Raw genomic sequence first — 16,759 nt, forward strand, 5'->3', positions numbered from 1 at the left:
AGAGAAAACACTAGGACTCCTTTATGCAAGTGGAGCTGGAGGTTTTATAGGCAAGTTGCTAGGGCTATAAGCCTTTCCTGCTTGCAGTTAGGTTTGGGGGTCATAATTTGGTCTGTGTTCTATCCAAGTCTGCATAATAATGGTATAAGCCACAATGGGATCCTACCATGTGCTTCTAATGGTTTAAAATAACTTCGCACACTTGGCAGACAAGATGAGAGCCCAGCTAAGGAACCTGGATTTATACTGATATTGTTAACTCCCAACAGATGAGGGAATCATCTGGGGGCACTTTGGGAAGACAGTTTGATTCTACAGCCATCTCAGAGCTCCTTGTCATACGCATATCACACTCAAACCACAGGATACAATAGGGACCAGCTATAAAAACCATGGAGATTTTACCATGTGGTTAAGTCTGTCCCTCCCGTTGGAAAGACCTGGTGCCGGGATCACTGACATTCACAAGTGGGGTGAAAGGGGCATCACTCATATTTCTACTGTTCTTTGTGTTGTACAGATTCAGTTATAACAGATGGAGTCCTTATCCACTGCAGCAGAAACCACAGAAATATGCAAATGTGGTCAGACACACTATAATTAACACATTACAATCAAACTTCTCGGCCTAGATTTCAAGGCCTTCTGTATTCTGGCCCTAATATATTTTTGTGGCCCTTCCCCTCACTCCATGAAGTATCCTATATTCCATTCATATGAGATGATGTGACATGCCCCCAAACAAAATGGCCCTTGAACTTTTGTACTTCCAAACCTTTAGTAAGCTCACCCCATTGCCTGGAATCACCTTCCCTCCAGCATTTCTTGATGTATGGCTCATCCTTACAGCTTCTGCTCGGTGGCCCTCAGCCCTGAGGATTTCCCAGACTCCCAGGTCAGAATTTCTCTCTCCCTTCCTTACACTCCTATTGTCCTGTATTTACCCTCTGTAGTCTGTCTGGTCTTAGAGATAAAGCATCCTTTGTGGGAAGGGACCAGGAGAGGGTCAGAAGCATTCCCTATATTACAGGCAGTCTGCAGGTGAGATAAAGAGAGTCAGGTAAGAGGGCAGGGGTGTGTGTGCGTGTGTGTGTGCGCACAGACAGGTTTTCTATATATAAGAGTAGGAGACAGAGTCTAAAAGCCATGTCCAAAATTAGTTCCATTACTATAAGTTCACAGCTTCCTGTATACCTATTCAAATATGTTAAACCAAAGGGATAAATATCTCAGTTTTATCAGATTTCGACAGTGTTCCCTAGAATATCACCAGTGTAGCCTCAGAAAGGCAAAATAAGACGTCCCAGGTGCACAGGTTCTGCTCCAGGGGCCACAGATGTCAGAGTGCAGAGTGCGGGGACTCTGTATCACTCTTGAGAAGGTGCGTGGGGAAGAGGTAGGCTGCCAAGTGATTGCTGGTGTTTGGCAGCTGGTCCACAGTTTGGTGCTCCAGCCCCTCGTCTGGAGTGAACCCTGTTCTGTTGTGGGCTCCTGATGCTTGAAAGCCAAAGAAATACAGGTTCAAGACCCAGGACCTGCTGCAGAGATGGGCTGGATAAGGACTTTCCAGTTCCCCGGGGCTTGTGTTTACCCACCACCTAAATCGCAGCCCCTGGAGGATGTGGAGAGAGAAGACGACAAGGGCCAATTCCTCTCTGCCCACCAGAACTGCCCAAACATTCTGCTTCTCTGCCCCTCAGTTTAGAAACAACTGCCTGGAAACATGTTAGCTTTACTCTAAAGTGCCCATTTACCGGGATTTCGTCTGGGTCCTCTGGAACAGAATGTAAATCTCTGCTTGCAACAAGGGTCCCCCAGTGAGTGGAAGCTGGGTGGGGAGACCACTGCCTTGATGGACAGCTATGTATAGAGATTCCAGCTGCTCGGAATGAGCTGGAAGAAATTGTTTTCTGGGGTCAAGAACAAACGAAAAACTCTTAGAAAATAACACTGAAAATGCTGGATTCCTAAACATTTTGGTTTAAGATGTCAAGTCACGGTAAAATATAAAAGCATTTTATAATCCTGTAATCTGCACAGCGATCTGTACATTACTAATCTGGGAGTTAAAACAAAACAAACAGTAAAACCCTTGGGAGCCGTACACATCCTTCCACTTAGTCATAGAGAACTCCCAGGGGCTCCTGGCATGGTCACACCTTTGGCAAAATGGCTTAGTGCCTGAATGAAGAATAGAATCTGGGTGAAATCAAAGATGCAAATCAGCTGGGATGCTGTTCCAGTGTTTTCAGAAGGACAATGGTTCTCAACTTTGGCCACATATTTGAATCACCTGGGGAGCTTTAAAAAATACTAGTGTCTGGGTCCCAGCCCAGAGACTTTGGTTTAATTGGTCTGGGGTGCAGCTTGGGCATTGGGGTTTTTAAAGCTCCCCAGGTAATTCAAAGCACAGCCATAGTTGAGCAGCAAAGGTTGAAGAAAGAGTGGGAGTATGTTTGCAGCTGGGAATGGAGGCAAATCAAATAGCTTCCTAACCATTACATTCTGAATTTATTTTGAATAAACAGATCTTTTCTTACTCTTACTGGAGCACCAGGTTAAGAGGCCACACTTTTTAATCTAAAAGAAAGATGTGAACTTTTCAAAGGCAAATTTTTTGTTGAATAGTCTGAAGTGAGCACTTCTGCTATTTATGCGGAGCTGCCGCATTTAATATTTCTCCTTGTCGTGTGTACTCTGGTGAGAGGAACGTAGTCCTCAGTACGTACCAGGAAAGTGTGTGTGAAGCACTTTACAGCAGGAATTCAGAACCAAAGCTGATGGAACATTTGCATGGATAACAAGTCCACATTTCTTTAGCACTGAAAAGCAAAACTTTGTGCTTTTTTGAAGGGCAAGGTCTCTAGCGTCATTTCGATTTCTCTTAGGTCCTGGGTGGTGTCACAGAGAGCTCCCCACAAAGACTGGTCAAGCTCTTTTCGGGCACAAGGAACTAAGGGGTTAAATATGTCATTCAGTACCCTTACTGTATTTTCTAGATATGTATATAATTATTTACTTAGATAATACTGTATATATTGCTTATAGCTACTATCTCGGTGAGCCTCCAAACACCCGCAGGTGAGCACAAGGGTTAAAAGAATCCAAACTCCTCTAAGTTTCAGTGAGTAAACTTACATTAAGTAAAATTTGAAAAGCTCATTTCCCTATATATTTATTTCTCTTTATTTTTTCTACAGACTGACTCTGAGCCTTAAGTATGAGTGGTCTTATAAGTACACAATACTCATATATATTTATATATATACTTTTGCAGTGTCTATTTCAGACCTTCTGAACTGGAACACTAATTTCAATGTCGCTGGTTGGAGTAAATACCACCTTCCTGTTCACTTGGACCGGCTCGTAAATCTCCTGGTCCAGGCACCTCTCTCACCATGCACTCTGCCCTCCCAGCCTCTGCGGCTCCTCTGTCTGCCTGAGGGGCTCTGAGTGGCCTTTCAAAAGGGCTGCAGGTGATGTGGTAGCATCTGCACCAGCAGGGCCGTTTCCTCCAGGTAAAAGAGGTCTCCATCCTAACACTTGCTTTTTATAAAAGGATCCTCTGTTTTTTCCTGACATTTTTAAACCAGCACCTGAAGCCCTGAAGAGGGGAACAGGTTTCCTCACACTCTCTCAGCTTAAACAGCACTAGTGATGCTTCTTACCTCTTACAGAACATCAAGGCAAATTCCAAACGTATTACAGAAATGAATATAAAAAGTGAAATAAAAAAGAAACAAGAAGAAAATAAAGGTATATTTATCTTATTTGAGGAATATGAATAGATACACATATAAATGGAATGGAGGAGACCACAAAGCAAAAGACAGATTTAACTGTATAAAAGGCAACACTTCTGTATGTCAAGATAATACACTAAGAATGAAATAGTTGGAAAAATAGCGAATAGAATACTGAAGAAAATATTTCAGTACATATGATAGGTAGCAAAGGGGAAACTGGCTTACATTAGAAAAAAACTTACAAATGATTAATAAAACGGATAACAGCCTAATAGAAAAATAAGCAAAGGATGTAGAAAATCCATAAAACCAATACAATACTAATAGACACATGAAAAATTTTCAACCTCACTAATACTCAAAGCATACAAATTAAAATAATATTATTATTCATTATGAAGTTGGAAAAGATTTTAAAATATTACCATTCTGTGATTCTGAGGTAAACTGTAAGCACAAAGTCTTCACATTGCCTACTCCTTCCCAGACCTCCATGACTAAGTTTGTCTGAGGTACGAAAATTGAACAGTTAATCACATGAGATAAGGTTCTATAACACAGTGGATTCCAAGGTGAACAGACAGTGAGCAATCAGGAAACCTGCTACCTGAGGAATAGGTGAAGAAGCTGAGACGGTTTAGCTTGGAGACTCGAACTCTAAGGGGAGATAGATTGGAAAATTGTTATAAAGATGGTACAGATTTACTCTGCTTAGTTTTTCTAAAGATAGGGTAGAAATGGGAAGAAAATGCCCTTTGGCCACAAGTAAGGAGGATCTTTCCTACAATCAGACCTGTCTAGTCCTTAAGTGGGCCAACTCACGAGACGAACAGTCTCATCAAACTGAAGCTGACAGGCTTTTTGTCAAGGATGTTATAGAAGAAACTTCTTGATCTCCAAGAGTACTTCCAAAATTTTCCTCTACAAAGCCATCTTTGAATAACTGCAGAACTTTTATAGGCTGCTTTGTTTTAAGAAGAAACTAATTTAAATGATCCCAGACAAATGAAGATAATGGAAACCTGCAGGGAATACATCTGGTCAATCAGAGTTCAGAAACTCCAGGTACCAACTAATACCAGCAGTATAGAACTTAAAAACTTAAAGATGTCTTGAGTCTGCTGAGATATGGAGTAATGGCCCTTTGGTTCCAGAAAACAAGTCTTCGGGTTTTGTTTCTGGGTGAGAAGTCTTGGTATTAAATTCTTAAGGTTAAGGTCTTCACACAGATCCTTCTGCCAGATCTGTCCATCTTCCAAAATAAATGTCATGCTTCCAGTCATCTGTGTTAGGTCAGGTGGTGGCCAGTTCAGCCCTCAGGACTTTTCGTACTGGCCAAGCTCTGAATCTGGAGATGAAATATCATAATGTGGTCTGTTCCAACAGGGACACAAAGATATTTTTAAAGTCTTAGCACCTGGGAGTTACTTGAGTATTTTCAGAACCACTCTGTTTGGCTAACATCAAATGACACCTCTCTAAAGGCATGCAGTTAGATGCCAATGTTTTCCTTTGATAGAGGATTTAATGAGGATGAAATCAAAGCAAAAGTTATATCCCAGAGAGATGGAAAAAATAAGCAGTATGTAGAAAAATAAAAAAAAAAAAGATGCTCATTTCTTTACAGAATAGGCAGTAAGATTTTTGGTTCATAGGAGCCTTGAAATTCTTTCAGCTAAAATCATGGCAGCTGAAGAAGAGGCTCATGCAGATATGAAATTTAACCATTTAATATGGAACCTATTAGCCCCAAAGCAGAAATATTCTGCACTTCTCTCATGGCACCACCCACAGTCTGCTTCCTGTTAGTTTTTTGTTTCTAATAATAAAGAGGAACTTTTTGAGGGCAGAGATCCTAGAATCCCCTCCCCTGACAAATATTCCTATTAAATAGCTCTTGAAGATCAGGTGATGATGTGGCCTGGCATTAAGATGATCAGGACATTCTGAGCTGAAACATCACATTAAACTTTACATTCAGATTTTTTCCATAATTTGTCTACCTGGGATTCTTGAGTTATTATTAGTTATGGGAACACAACTTATTAAGAATTTAGCCAGATTAAGTGCTGAAGAGGAACAGTTATGTTTGGCACAAAGTAGGATCTCAATCAAAGCTGATGAGTGGAAGAAGAAATACACTCTCCAATTTCCCTGGGAAGCCTCCCCGATAGCATCTTTCCCTCTGAGAGTGGGCTGCATTAGGTTTAGGGGAGCTGGCAGTGTCTGTGTGCATGGCGTCAGAATATAATATGCTGAGATTATTGGAGAATTTACATTAAACCAATTTACAGTCACTCCTGGGATTTAATAATACTTTTATTTGAGAAGAACATAGAAGAAACAGGGAATTCCTCTTTTCTTGAGGAAAAAAATTGTTTTCACTAAAATTCTGTGACTGGGAAATGAAATCTTAGAAGCAGCTCAGAGAAGAACTTTTAGGAAAGATCTGAAATTAAGACATGTGAAGAAAAGTTAATGGAAATGGGATGAGTTAGCCTAAAGGAGAGAACACTGCTCCGTCATCTAATACTTTTCAAATATATTCATAATGTATCATGAATACATAATACGTTATACTCATAAGCCCAAGCTGAAATTCACCCAGACAGGGTCACAACAGAGCTCAGTTATCTATTCTGTGTATTTGTCAATATCATTATAATTTTATATTATTGGACTCGGTGTAGCAGTGCTGAAGAAAGTGCAGTGGATTCAGGGCCAGGAGAACTGGATGCTTGGTACTTTCTAGCTCCATCACTTAATAGTTGTGTGACTCTTGAATAAGTCACTTAGGGTCCTAAGATTCAGTTTCTTCAACTCTAAAATGGGAGGAGGCAAGAAGTGTTCTACTTGCTTCATGGTGCTGCTCAGGAGGTTAAGTGAGATAATGGCTATTAAAGCTCTTTATCATCTGTGAAGTCCCAGCCACAGGCGCAGCGGGCCCCAGTGTTCTCATAAAGTTAAGTGTTCAGACAGGATTGAAACTGGGCACTCCTTCCCAGAGGTCTTTAAACACAGAACATCTTCTGGTCCAGATATCTTAGCCACAGACTGTCTGAGGGCAGGAGAATGAACCAGACCACCTGAAAATGTCGTTCCGCCCCAGGATTCCTAGCGTCTGCTGATTCCCCATCAGCTGTCAGGACAGAATAGCTAGTGTGATGAAAGTTGTTTCCTTCTTTTCCAGTTTTTGGATAGTTTTCCCTCCAAATGGAATTGAATGTGACACATAGGGAAGAATGCTGGGATCTGACCAAACACCTGCTCCTGGTTTGACTTTCCTCCTCCTGTTTTTTTTGTTTTTTTTTTTGTTTTTTTTTTTTTGATGTAGATTGACTTGTTTGGCCCAACTTTATTTTGCTTCTCTGTTTGCTGAAAGACATTGGAGCTATTTATGTCTTGAGTAGAATTGATTCCCTAGAGGACAATGTTTATTGATTTGTGATTGCATGAGGCACTGGGCAAATTCTCTTGGAGATGGCAGAGCTGCCCTTCTTGACTTATCTAGAAGGGGAACTGTTACTGTCTTGGGTGTGCATGGTTATTCTTTCCCCCAGAAAGATGAGAAGCCAGGGAATATGACAGGGGAGGGACCTGCAGCCAGAGATTTCTGGGAGAAATGTCTGGGTATTACCACCACTTTCTCTTGTAGCACCAGTTTCTTTGTGTGGCCTTTTAGTGGCTTGAAGAAGCTACTTTTCTTGTGACCAGAGAGACAACAGGCTCCCAAAGTGAAGTGAGAGTGGTGGACAGGAATGGAAGAGAATAATAGAACTTTAGAATTTGATAGGAAGCAGTAATCAACCTCCCACTGACTGAGGACTCTCCGAGCATCTCCGAGATGGCCGGCGTGGCTGCTCACTCTTTGATTAATAGGCTGCCTCCTAAGAAAGCCTGTCCTGTCCTCAGTCAAACCAAACAAGGCTTTGGAAAATGAGCTCGTTTTGTGGTGAACTCTTTCCCTTTTAAACTGCACTCCTGGTTTTGTATCATTTTAGAGGATTCTAGGCCAAATCTGTTTTCTTTAATTTAGCAGTCCTTTGAATATCTGAAGAAAGTCCTTATAATTTACCCTTTTCCTTCCTTAAATTAAATCTCCCCATTCCCTTCAGCCATCCTTGAAGAATATGTATTCCAGACACAGAATACCCTTCCCTGGTACACACTGCAGTTTTCTAAAAGTTTCCATTTTTCTATCCCACAGGGTACAGGGCACCCACCTTCTGTCTGGTTCCTTGACTGAGAACTGTCTCTTACATAAAGAGTCAAGACTTGAGTAGTGGGTCTTATGACTGGTTCTCTCACTGAGATAAGAAACAGGAACCTTCACTGTGGACCTGGACTGTGCCTGGTTAGTGGCCCCAGGGGTGCTTCCTGTGTGATACCTGATAGCCCTGAGTTCACTGAGTCCTGAGTTCACACGGAGCTACCCTTCAGAAATCTAAAATCTTTCCTTCCCTGATGGCAATTCTCAGAGAAGGCGAATTACCCTATGTTCTTCACCATTCAAAAAAGTTTTGCCGGCCTCTCCCTACTCCTGAAACTCTAAGCCAAAGTGCCCACTTGGTGGCTTGAATGGCACACTGACTCACTCTATATACTCTTCCTGGTTCCCCTAGACAGGAGCAATTACAGGTTCCCAGAGCTTTCCATCCTCTTCTGAACTAATATGGCTTCAGGCTATAGCAAGGAATTAGCAGACACAGAATACAGAATCTGGCTCTAGAGGCTTATAAAAGAGAGAAGGAGACACCAAAGGCTGAAATCACTTCCTAGCATTTCCTTTCATCCTTTCCTGCAGAGTCTGCCACACCAAAACCACACCCTTCCTGTGAGACCTCATCCCAGAACCACTGAGCGCTCTGGCTCTCGTTAGCAGTTACAGGAGTGCTGGCTGTGGCACTGACCATGCACCCGGCAGCCCCTATCTGGCAGCTTACAGTCCAAGATGGTGCAGCACCTTCTTTAGAACGACAGAGGTGTTAAGTTAGCAGTGGTTCATAGGAAGAGGAACAGGCTCAGAGGAGTGAATGGAGGGCCCAAAGTTCCACAGTGAAGTAGTGGCAAGATAAGGGCTGGAATCCAGTTCTGTTGACTTCTGATCTCAAACTGTCTTTAATACAATATATGTAGAGTCCTATGTGTATGTCTGCTATTCATATCTATGTATGTGTATGCGTGAGCGTGTCAAACTTTCATTTCTAGGAGGCATCGTTTCATCCATAAGGTTCTGAGTTGATTCTCACAATAACCCCATCTGGCAGGTAAGGGAGCTGAGATTTGACCACACAGGTAAATGGTAGCAACTGGATTCATATCCAGGCTTTCCGGTTCCAGCTCCTTCTTCTTCCAAATGCACAACATTGCTATTTGATCTTACTGGGTGTTACCACATTCCTCTTCAGGACTCCTGTGGAATGAAATTCTCTATTTCCTTGTCCCTCTCTGACATTCTCAACAAAGCCATAACATAGCTCCTCACCAATCTGGTGACAGGGTGAGGTGCAAGACCACAGAATTGAAAATACAGTGTGTTGGCAGCCAGTGAGAGTCACTTCAGTCACCTTTAAGGACAGGTATAGGCAGGACACGGGCCAAGGTGTGGCCAGCTTCCAACATCAGAGGAGCAATCCTGGAGGCCGGGACGTGGAGCAGGGTAAATAGGGTTAGATGCCTGTACCCTTGGTTGATGGAGAAACAAGCTCTTAAGTGATGCCGCTCTCGGACCATCATTTCCTCACATTTCATGGTTTTGCATTTATGCAGTTCTTATCATAATCTTAACAAATGTTTTAGCCACACATTATTTTAAAAGTCTGAGAAGACTACTTTTGAAGAGTGTTCTCAGAGCAGTTGTTTCCCTTTTCTTCCCCAGCCGGCTAGAGTTCTGAGTTGAGGAAAAGGCAGGCCGTGGGCATTTACTGAGCATTTACCATGTCAGGAACTTTACGTGGATAACTTCACTTACTCCTCTCCACATGCAAGGTTTTACAGATGAGGAGACAGAGGCTCACAGAGATTGTGTAACTTGCCTCAGGACCCACAGCCAGCAAGTGGCAGAGCAGGGGCTGACGCCTCAGCCTGATGGACCTGGCCTTTGGTGGTACGCCTGGTCTTCCTGACACTGGGCGGGCTCAGCTCCTAATCTCTTGGGTTCTGGAGGACCCTGAAATGTCACAGTCACTGCTGAGGAGTCAGCCCCTCTGCCAGACTTGACTTTGAGGGTCATTACTGAACGGCAGTGAGAGATTTACCCATAGTCATAGTCCTCAAAAAATTAGACCAGGATGAGAATTTTAGAGCTGGAAGGGGCCTTACCATATATATAGCAAGTCTTGAATTTTGCAGACGAGGAAACTGAGGCCTAGGGATTAGGACTTGCCCAGGTCGTCTGATTATTTAGTAAACCAGAACCCAGTCTCCTGCCTAGATTGAAGACCCAGAACTCAGCACACAAGTCGTGAACTACTGGGAAATGGAGAGAGGGATAAAATGCTGACGGGAGTCCTGCTGGTATAGCAAGACTGAGAGGAAAGAAAAGTGAGAGCAATGCACGTGTAGCCAGAATAAAGAGCCAGTATGTGAACCAAGACTGAAAGTACAGATCTAGGGTGGGCTAAAGAGACTCAGTAAGTGACTTTCCAGATTTTGTTTTGTTCCCATTGAACATACAGTTGGAAGCCAAATGCAAGCCACCAAGGTTGCAGTGAAATAGCGAACAATTACAGCGTAATAGTTGTGGGCAGCTGTGGGAGTATAGCCACCTGCTCCAAGTTTACAGCTTTGTTAAACTTGGTAAACATTAAAATGGAATGGGAATGCTCCCAGTCTGTACAGTGCCATCCCCTTCCTGGGAGGCCTTCCTCTGGGATCTGGGGTGGCCTTGCCCTTGACTAGGCCTTTCTCCCCGTGGCCTAGAGCTGCTTTCTGGTGGTAGTGGTCAGTGCTGACCATAGTCTCTAGATGAGACTGAGGGAGGTAGGGAGTATCACAGAATCGTGCATTTATAGAGTCTGAAGGAACCACAGAGTCCCCAAAATATAATTTCTCTCCTAATGTTCAGATAGAAAACTGAGTTCCAGAGAGATGATGTGCTCAAAGTTATAAATTTAGGGGCAGAACTGACTGTCTCTTATTTTTTTCTTACAGTGACTTGATTTGATTTGATTTGATTTTCTTCCCAAGTTTTTATTCACATTTCTTTTTTATTAAATTAAAAAATACTCCAAATTAACCCCAAATTAAATCTTTTAATTATATCCGAATTTTTAACTCAGTAGAACTGACTCCTGATCTCTGAACTTCTGATCCTTTGTCTAGTGCTCCTTGCTTTAAGCCCCATGAGGTTTGTAGATGACGACAAACAGGAGGTACAGCATTACAGAATGTTATAGCTGGAAGGAACGAGGTTCTTAACTACCAGTGGTTTTGGTTGTCACATGAGTGGGGGCGCTATTGGCATTTAGTGGGTAGAGACCAAGGATACTAAATAGCTTGAAATGTGATCATCCTGAAGAATGAAGAATCATCTAGTCAAGATAGATACCAAGAGCGCCCTTGTTGAGATATACTTTGTCCATCATTTGACTTTACTGTTGGCTGGGGACTCTAAACCCAGAGACAGGGAAGGGCTTGACCAGGGTCCTAAAGGGAGTAAGCAGTCCCTGAGTGAATTAGCAGCAACCTTGACCATCAGCAAAGGGGGACTCCAGCTCCCTCCACACCCAGGTCCGGCTCTTAAGCTATTTCCGGTCGGCACTTACTTGGACTTGAGGCCCTCCTGTCCATAGGGCTGCAGCAGGTACTGGTGCACGAGCTTGTCCCTGAGAGTCCCAGCCAGTTTGATTTTCTTTCTTGATCGGTGCAAGTTGATGATGAACAGTGTAATGGACCCACGAACATAGTTGTGGCTGGTATCCAGAGAGAGAGAGGGAAAGATGGAAACACACTAGTCTGTTAGAGGCTTCTAAATCATTTATAGGCTGCACAAAACAGGACTTCCCCAGGAAAGGGCATTAACTTTATGGCTCTCGGCCATCCTAGACCTTCAAAGATAGGAAGGCCTTGTTACTATGGTTTTGTGCAAAGAAGATGCTCACTTCCCACTATGCTTCTTTTATTTTTGTTTAAATATACTGCAGTGATTTTAGAAAACAAAATATCTTTCTCTGAGGAAGTAAAGCATGCTGATTGGGGAAGAAAGGGGAAAATACAGAGAAACACAAAGAAGAAAAAGAAAAATTCCCCATAATCCAACTATCTTAAGATATGATAACATTTTGGTAGACAGCCTTCCACTATTTTTTAGTTTATTAATTTGACAAATATCTACTGAGTACTTTGACACATTCAGACACATTTCTCAGTTTTTACATAATTGGGATCACATTATTCACACAGTTTTTTTCAGGTTTTTTTTTTTCTCATCAACAGCTTAAATGTGCTTCCATGTTACTGCTATTATATATTCTACTTATAAAAGAACACTAAATTCTTCAATGATAGAAATGTAATATTATTTAACTAATCCCCTCCTTTTGGAGCATGTTGTTTTTAATTTTTTGCCATTATAAATTATGTGATGAAGGGCTTCATTTACATAAACTTTTTGTACCTCATGATTATTTTTGATGGACAAAGTCCTGGAAGTTGGAAACATTAGGTCCAAGGGAAGGCAGTGAATGATTCCTCATGAAATCTTCTGGTTCATTCCCAAGTGGTGCCCCTTCCTGTGGGAAGATTTTTCTGTCCCTGCTCTGTTGAACCTTAGAGTGATCCCATGATTGGCTTTGGTCAATGTGATGTGGGTGGACATGTTAAAACCTCTGGGCAGTGGCTTTACTAGGCAGCCCACATTTTGCCATGTGTCTTTTACCCTCTGCTGTGAGGCTGACCGTGTTCTTGATAGAGGGTGCTCTACTGATCTGCATCCTGGAATGAGGATTATGAGGAGCAGAGCGATAGCCAAACCATGACAGACAAGTAGTGTGCAAGAGAAATACATCTTCTTTTTGGAAGCCATGGGGGGTTGGAGGTCCTTCACTATCAGAGCAGAACCTCGCCTATCCTGACTAATATACACATTTTGATAATATTGATATTAATTCTCTAGAAAGCGTGTATGAATTTGCTCTCATCACCTATGTATGAGAGTACCCATTTCCTCATACCCTTAAGAACATGGGATACTAATCTTAAAATATCTTTCTCAACCTGAGAGGTAATATTGAGACTTCAATGTTGTATTAATTTGTACTTTAAAAAAATTCACACTGAGGTGCAATATTTTTTTATTTGCCTGTTTGCTATTTCTTCTTTTGTAAACTGACTATTCACGTCCTTTGTGTATTTTTCTATTGATTTATAAAAACTATTTACTTATTAAAGATGATCCTTTGTCTGTATGTATATTGCAGTTTCCCTCAGCTTTCTTTGACTGCTTCAGTTTGTTTACATTGTTGTGTTCTGATGCATAAAAGTTACAAACTATTAAGTAGTCGAATTTCTTGACCTTTTTAATTTCTACTGTTTTTGCTTTACCTACCCCATGATTATAAAACTATTCACTGTTTTGGAATCCTTTTAAACAGCACAGGACGTTCAGAAGCCTGAGAGAACTACATGCCTACATGCAAGAGCCTTTTAGCATGTATCAACAAAACCATAATGATTTCCTTCTCTCTTGTAGGAAAAAAGGCTTTGCTTCTAAAGGGTCCCTTAGGGCCCCATCTGGATGGGTTAATGAGAAGAAACAGAAAAAATGACCTGGTCCTGCCTTCAAAGGAGGAGTTCAGAGAAACTCTAAGTCAACTGTGCCCAGAGGAAAATATCATTCTTTGCAGAAACAGCACCCCTCAGCCTCTGGGTCACTCATCTTTGCTTCTAAAAGTGCTAATTAAGAAGTGAGTGATGAAGGGCATGTCAATATGATCACTTGGATTTTTTAAAATACAGTTTCCAGGGCTCATCCTTGGAGATTTTTATTCAGTCCATTTGTGACTGGGGTCTGGGAATCGGTATTTAAAAAAAAAATCTTTCAGGATATTTGGCAGATGAGCTTGGTTTGGGAACCACTTGCCTAGAGCAATCCATGAAGGTTATGAGAAAAATTCCCCAAGTATATCCTTTTGGTATTGTGTCCCATGATTTTTCTTGCATCCGTAGGAGGGTACATTATTGCACTCAAGGCTTTTTGGATGCCTACGTTGATATTCTGGTAAATTATTAAATGATTCTTCTATCTAGTCGCTCTTCCTCTGGTCCATCTTCTCAATCTCCTGACACATGTGAACTAGCTTTTGGAGTCAGGAGGGAATGCCAATTTATTTGAGCAGATTTGTGTCACCAGAACTCTGAAAAAGATGCTGCTAGCCAATGTCAGTGTTTATCATCATCAAAGAACACCAACTATATGCCATTGGTGGGTTTTAAGTTTAGCTTAGCTGTGTGCCAAACTGAGGAAGACACCATTAACTCCAAGTTCTCTGGGCTTCAGAGTGTGAGCAAAAGTAGGCACGCATGGGTACCAATTTCCCAGGCTGCAGTAAACCCTTCTGCTAACTACCCTCAGACCACCTTCTCAAAGGCAGTGGAGGAGGAGAGAGCTTGCACTTAGGATTTTCTCCTCTGCAGAGCTGGGCAGGATGAGCCCTTGGAGTCTGCAGAGGGGAAGAGCGGGAGGTGGGGAAATGGTGGGTGGGAGGGAGACCTGAAACCACAGCATTGCTTCAGGAAAAGCTATCTTTTCAAGCTGCTTTCCAATGGTCTGATTTCCATTTACATAGTTCCCCTGGGGGAGACAAACCGGAGCTAAACGCCAGCCCGGAGACCAACTTGCCGAGGCTCTCACAGAACCCAGGGAGCCTCCTTAGGTAGGAACTGGCATTGGAGACTGCCTTGGCCTTCCCTCTCCCTTCTTGGCTGGTGGGCAGGGACATTAAGCAGAGGCCTTTTGGCTGTGAAGACACATTCTTGGCCGGGGACTGCAGCACCAACCTGAAAGTACTGTGTTGAGAATCCAGAGTTCTGAACAATGTACATTCTCTGCCCACAGAAAAAATAATCTTGGAGGAGTATCTGTTCCCTAAGAAAATGGAGTCTGGCTGAAGGTATGGCCTACAGGCAATTGCTGATCTTCTGATGCCGGCAAGTCCAGGTGGCTTTTGGTTCTCGTATTAATGCCCCTTTCTGTCTGGTAGGACACTTATCTTGCTCCATGTCTCAGTTATGGTGAGACTTTTTCACCAGCAGAGAATGCATGTATCTGGAGTTCATCTTTCTGGCTGTTCTTCTGCAGCCTGACATCTCTGTGTTGCCATGGGAGGAGGAGGAGGAAGTGAGTCAAGAGGAGGAAGTGAGTCAAGAGGGGGCTGGAATTGGAATATCGTGGATTCATGGTGCGGGTGTCATGTGGGGAGGTGCATCTTGACTTACAGATAAAAAACTTCTGTTCTAGAAATGTCTCCAATGAAGATGGGAGACTAGGGAAGGGAAGGGGGCTGATGCTGTGAAATCCACGGTCATTTCCAGTGAAAGTCAATGTGTTTGAGAACTGGGTTGGTCCATCGTCTCCAAATCTAATTCAACGTTTTTGGGTTCGGTAAAAGTCAGGCCATGTTTTGCCAAACATCTTTTCCCCTAATTTCAAAGCCCCTGTGTATTTTAAGGGAAATTTAATCCACATGTTTCTGATTCATTTACACTTAACTCATCAAAATATTGTTTTGTAAGAGCCATTTGATGTCCAAGAAGCCTCAGGAACCTTTTTTATGAGTCTTTTAAAAAAACTTCTTCTGAAAAACAGGAAGTCGTGTTTTGCCAATAATAAACGAACTTGAACCCCAAAAGGCTCAATTTTGCTTCAGTATCCACCAGACAATTCCAATTGGTTCTGAACTTGGCTAAAGACTTCAGCTCCTCCTCAGAAACATACATTGTGTTAGCAGAATAGTTTATAAAAAGAAGGTTCCTAGTCAAAACTTATTTGTTCTCTGAACAAGAGGACTTAGGGTGCGAACTGTCGTGCCGCCGGTGTCCTGATTTGCTGAATCTAGAACACAAAGCAGAAAAGCACCTGCTGGTTTGACCTTTTACCCTCAGTCAGTCAAAGAAGACAATGCTCTACGAGGTCAGAAATGGCCCACAATGCAAGAGATGCCATGAGAGGAGTGAGGTATTCACGTAGAGGTTCATGACTGCCAGAGAGATGTAAATGGAATTTCTGTGTTATACAGGACACTAGGCAAAAGACAGCTAAGGGTTCTTTCTAAATGTAAAATTCTTTGCATTATTAACGTTATTATTTGCATTTAGGCATGATACCACAGAACCTTCAGAATTCAATTTGACAATGTAAATGCAAATATCTGGCAAGATTCTTGGCACATAGCAAGGGGTCAATACACGCTGGATTGTAGGAGTTCTTTTAAGACACTTTCTTTGGGTTGTCCTACTGGTAAATTTATACTTTGTCACCCAATCCTTGTTTTGACCAAGGATATATATTTTCAGAGTACTGGTCAAGATTGAACAGCATGAAGTTAACATGCTCACTCTGGGACATTTCTGTGACCTTGGCCTCATTGGCTGCAAATAAACTGAGGGAATCAGGGAGGCTTCGTCATGACTATTGTGGAGGATGAGGGGGCACAGGGCACGTGTCTTCCCAAAGAGAAGGAGCAGAGGTACTTCTTCTCTCCTCGTGCCTACCTGTCTACCCACTGACATGGAGGACTCCAGCCCGCTCATCCTCAGCCAGCCCACTGACGTGGGCTTTCTTCTCTAATAGGAACAAAAAAGACTTCACCCCAACTATTATTAATGTCATCCGTGAAGTAGATTAGTAGAGCCTGCTCTTCCTTTTTTCAGTAAGGAGAAGGAGGGGTGGTGCTGACAGAGCACAGTGGCACTATTTCCCCAGAGAGGCTCTGGAGTGACTTCCCACAGAAAGTGGAGGACAGCGGGTGATGAGAGAGAGTACTGGATCCAGTGAATGAGTTCACGCTAGTAAA

The 16,759-nt window shown here is 42.5% G+C and overlaps 1 protein-coding gene across 3 annotated transcripts in view; it reads right to left on the reverse strand.

Annotated features, from left to right (window-relative positions):
• HPSE2 (heparanase 2 (inactive)) overlaps positions 1-16,759 on the reverse strand; it is a 620,206-nt gene that overhangs the window by 13,280 nt on the left and 590,167 nt on the right. For all 3 annotated transcript variants that reach the window (XM_064488325.1, XM_031461575.2, XM_010974414.3), the window contains one exon: positions 11,513-11,659. In XM_064488325.1, coding sequence (XP_064344395.1) covers positions 11,513-11,659 — 147 coding nt within the window. The remainder of the gene's footprint in view (positions 1-11,512; positions 11,660-16,759) is intronic.

Source organism: Camelus dromedarius, chromosome 8, assembly GCF_036321535.1.
Source record: "Camelus dromedarius isolate mCamDro1 chromosome 8, mCamDro1.pat, whole genome shotgun sequence".
Lineage (NCBI taxonomy): Eukaryota > Metazoa > Chordata > Mammalia > Artiodactyla > Camelidae > Camelus > Camelus dromedarius.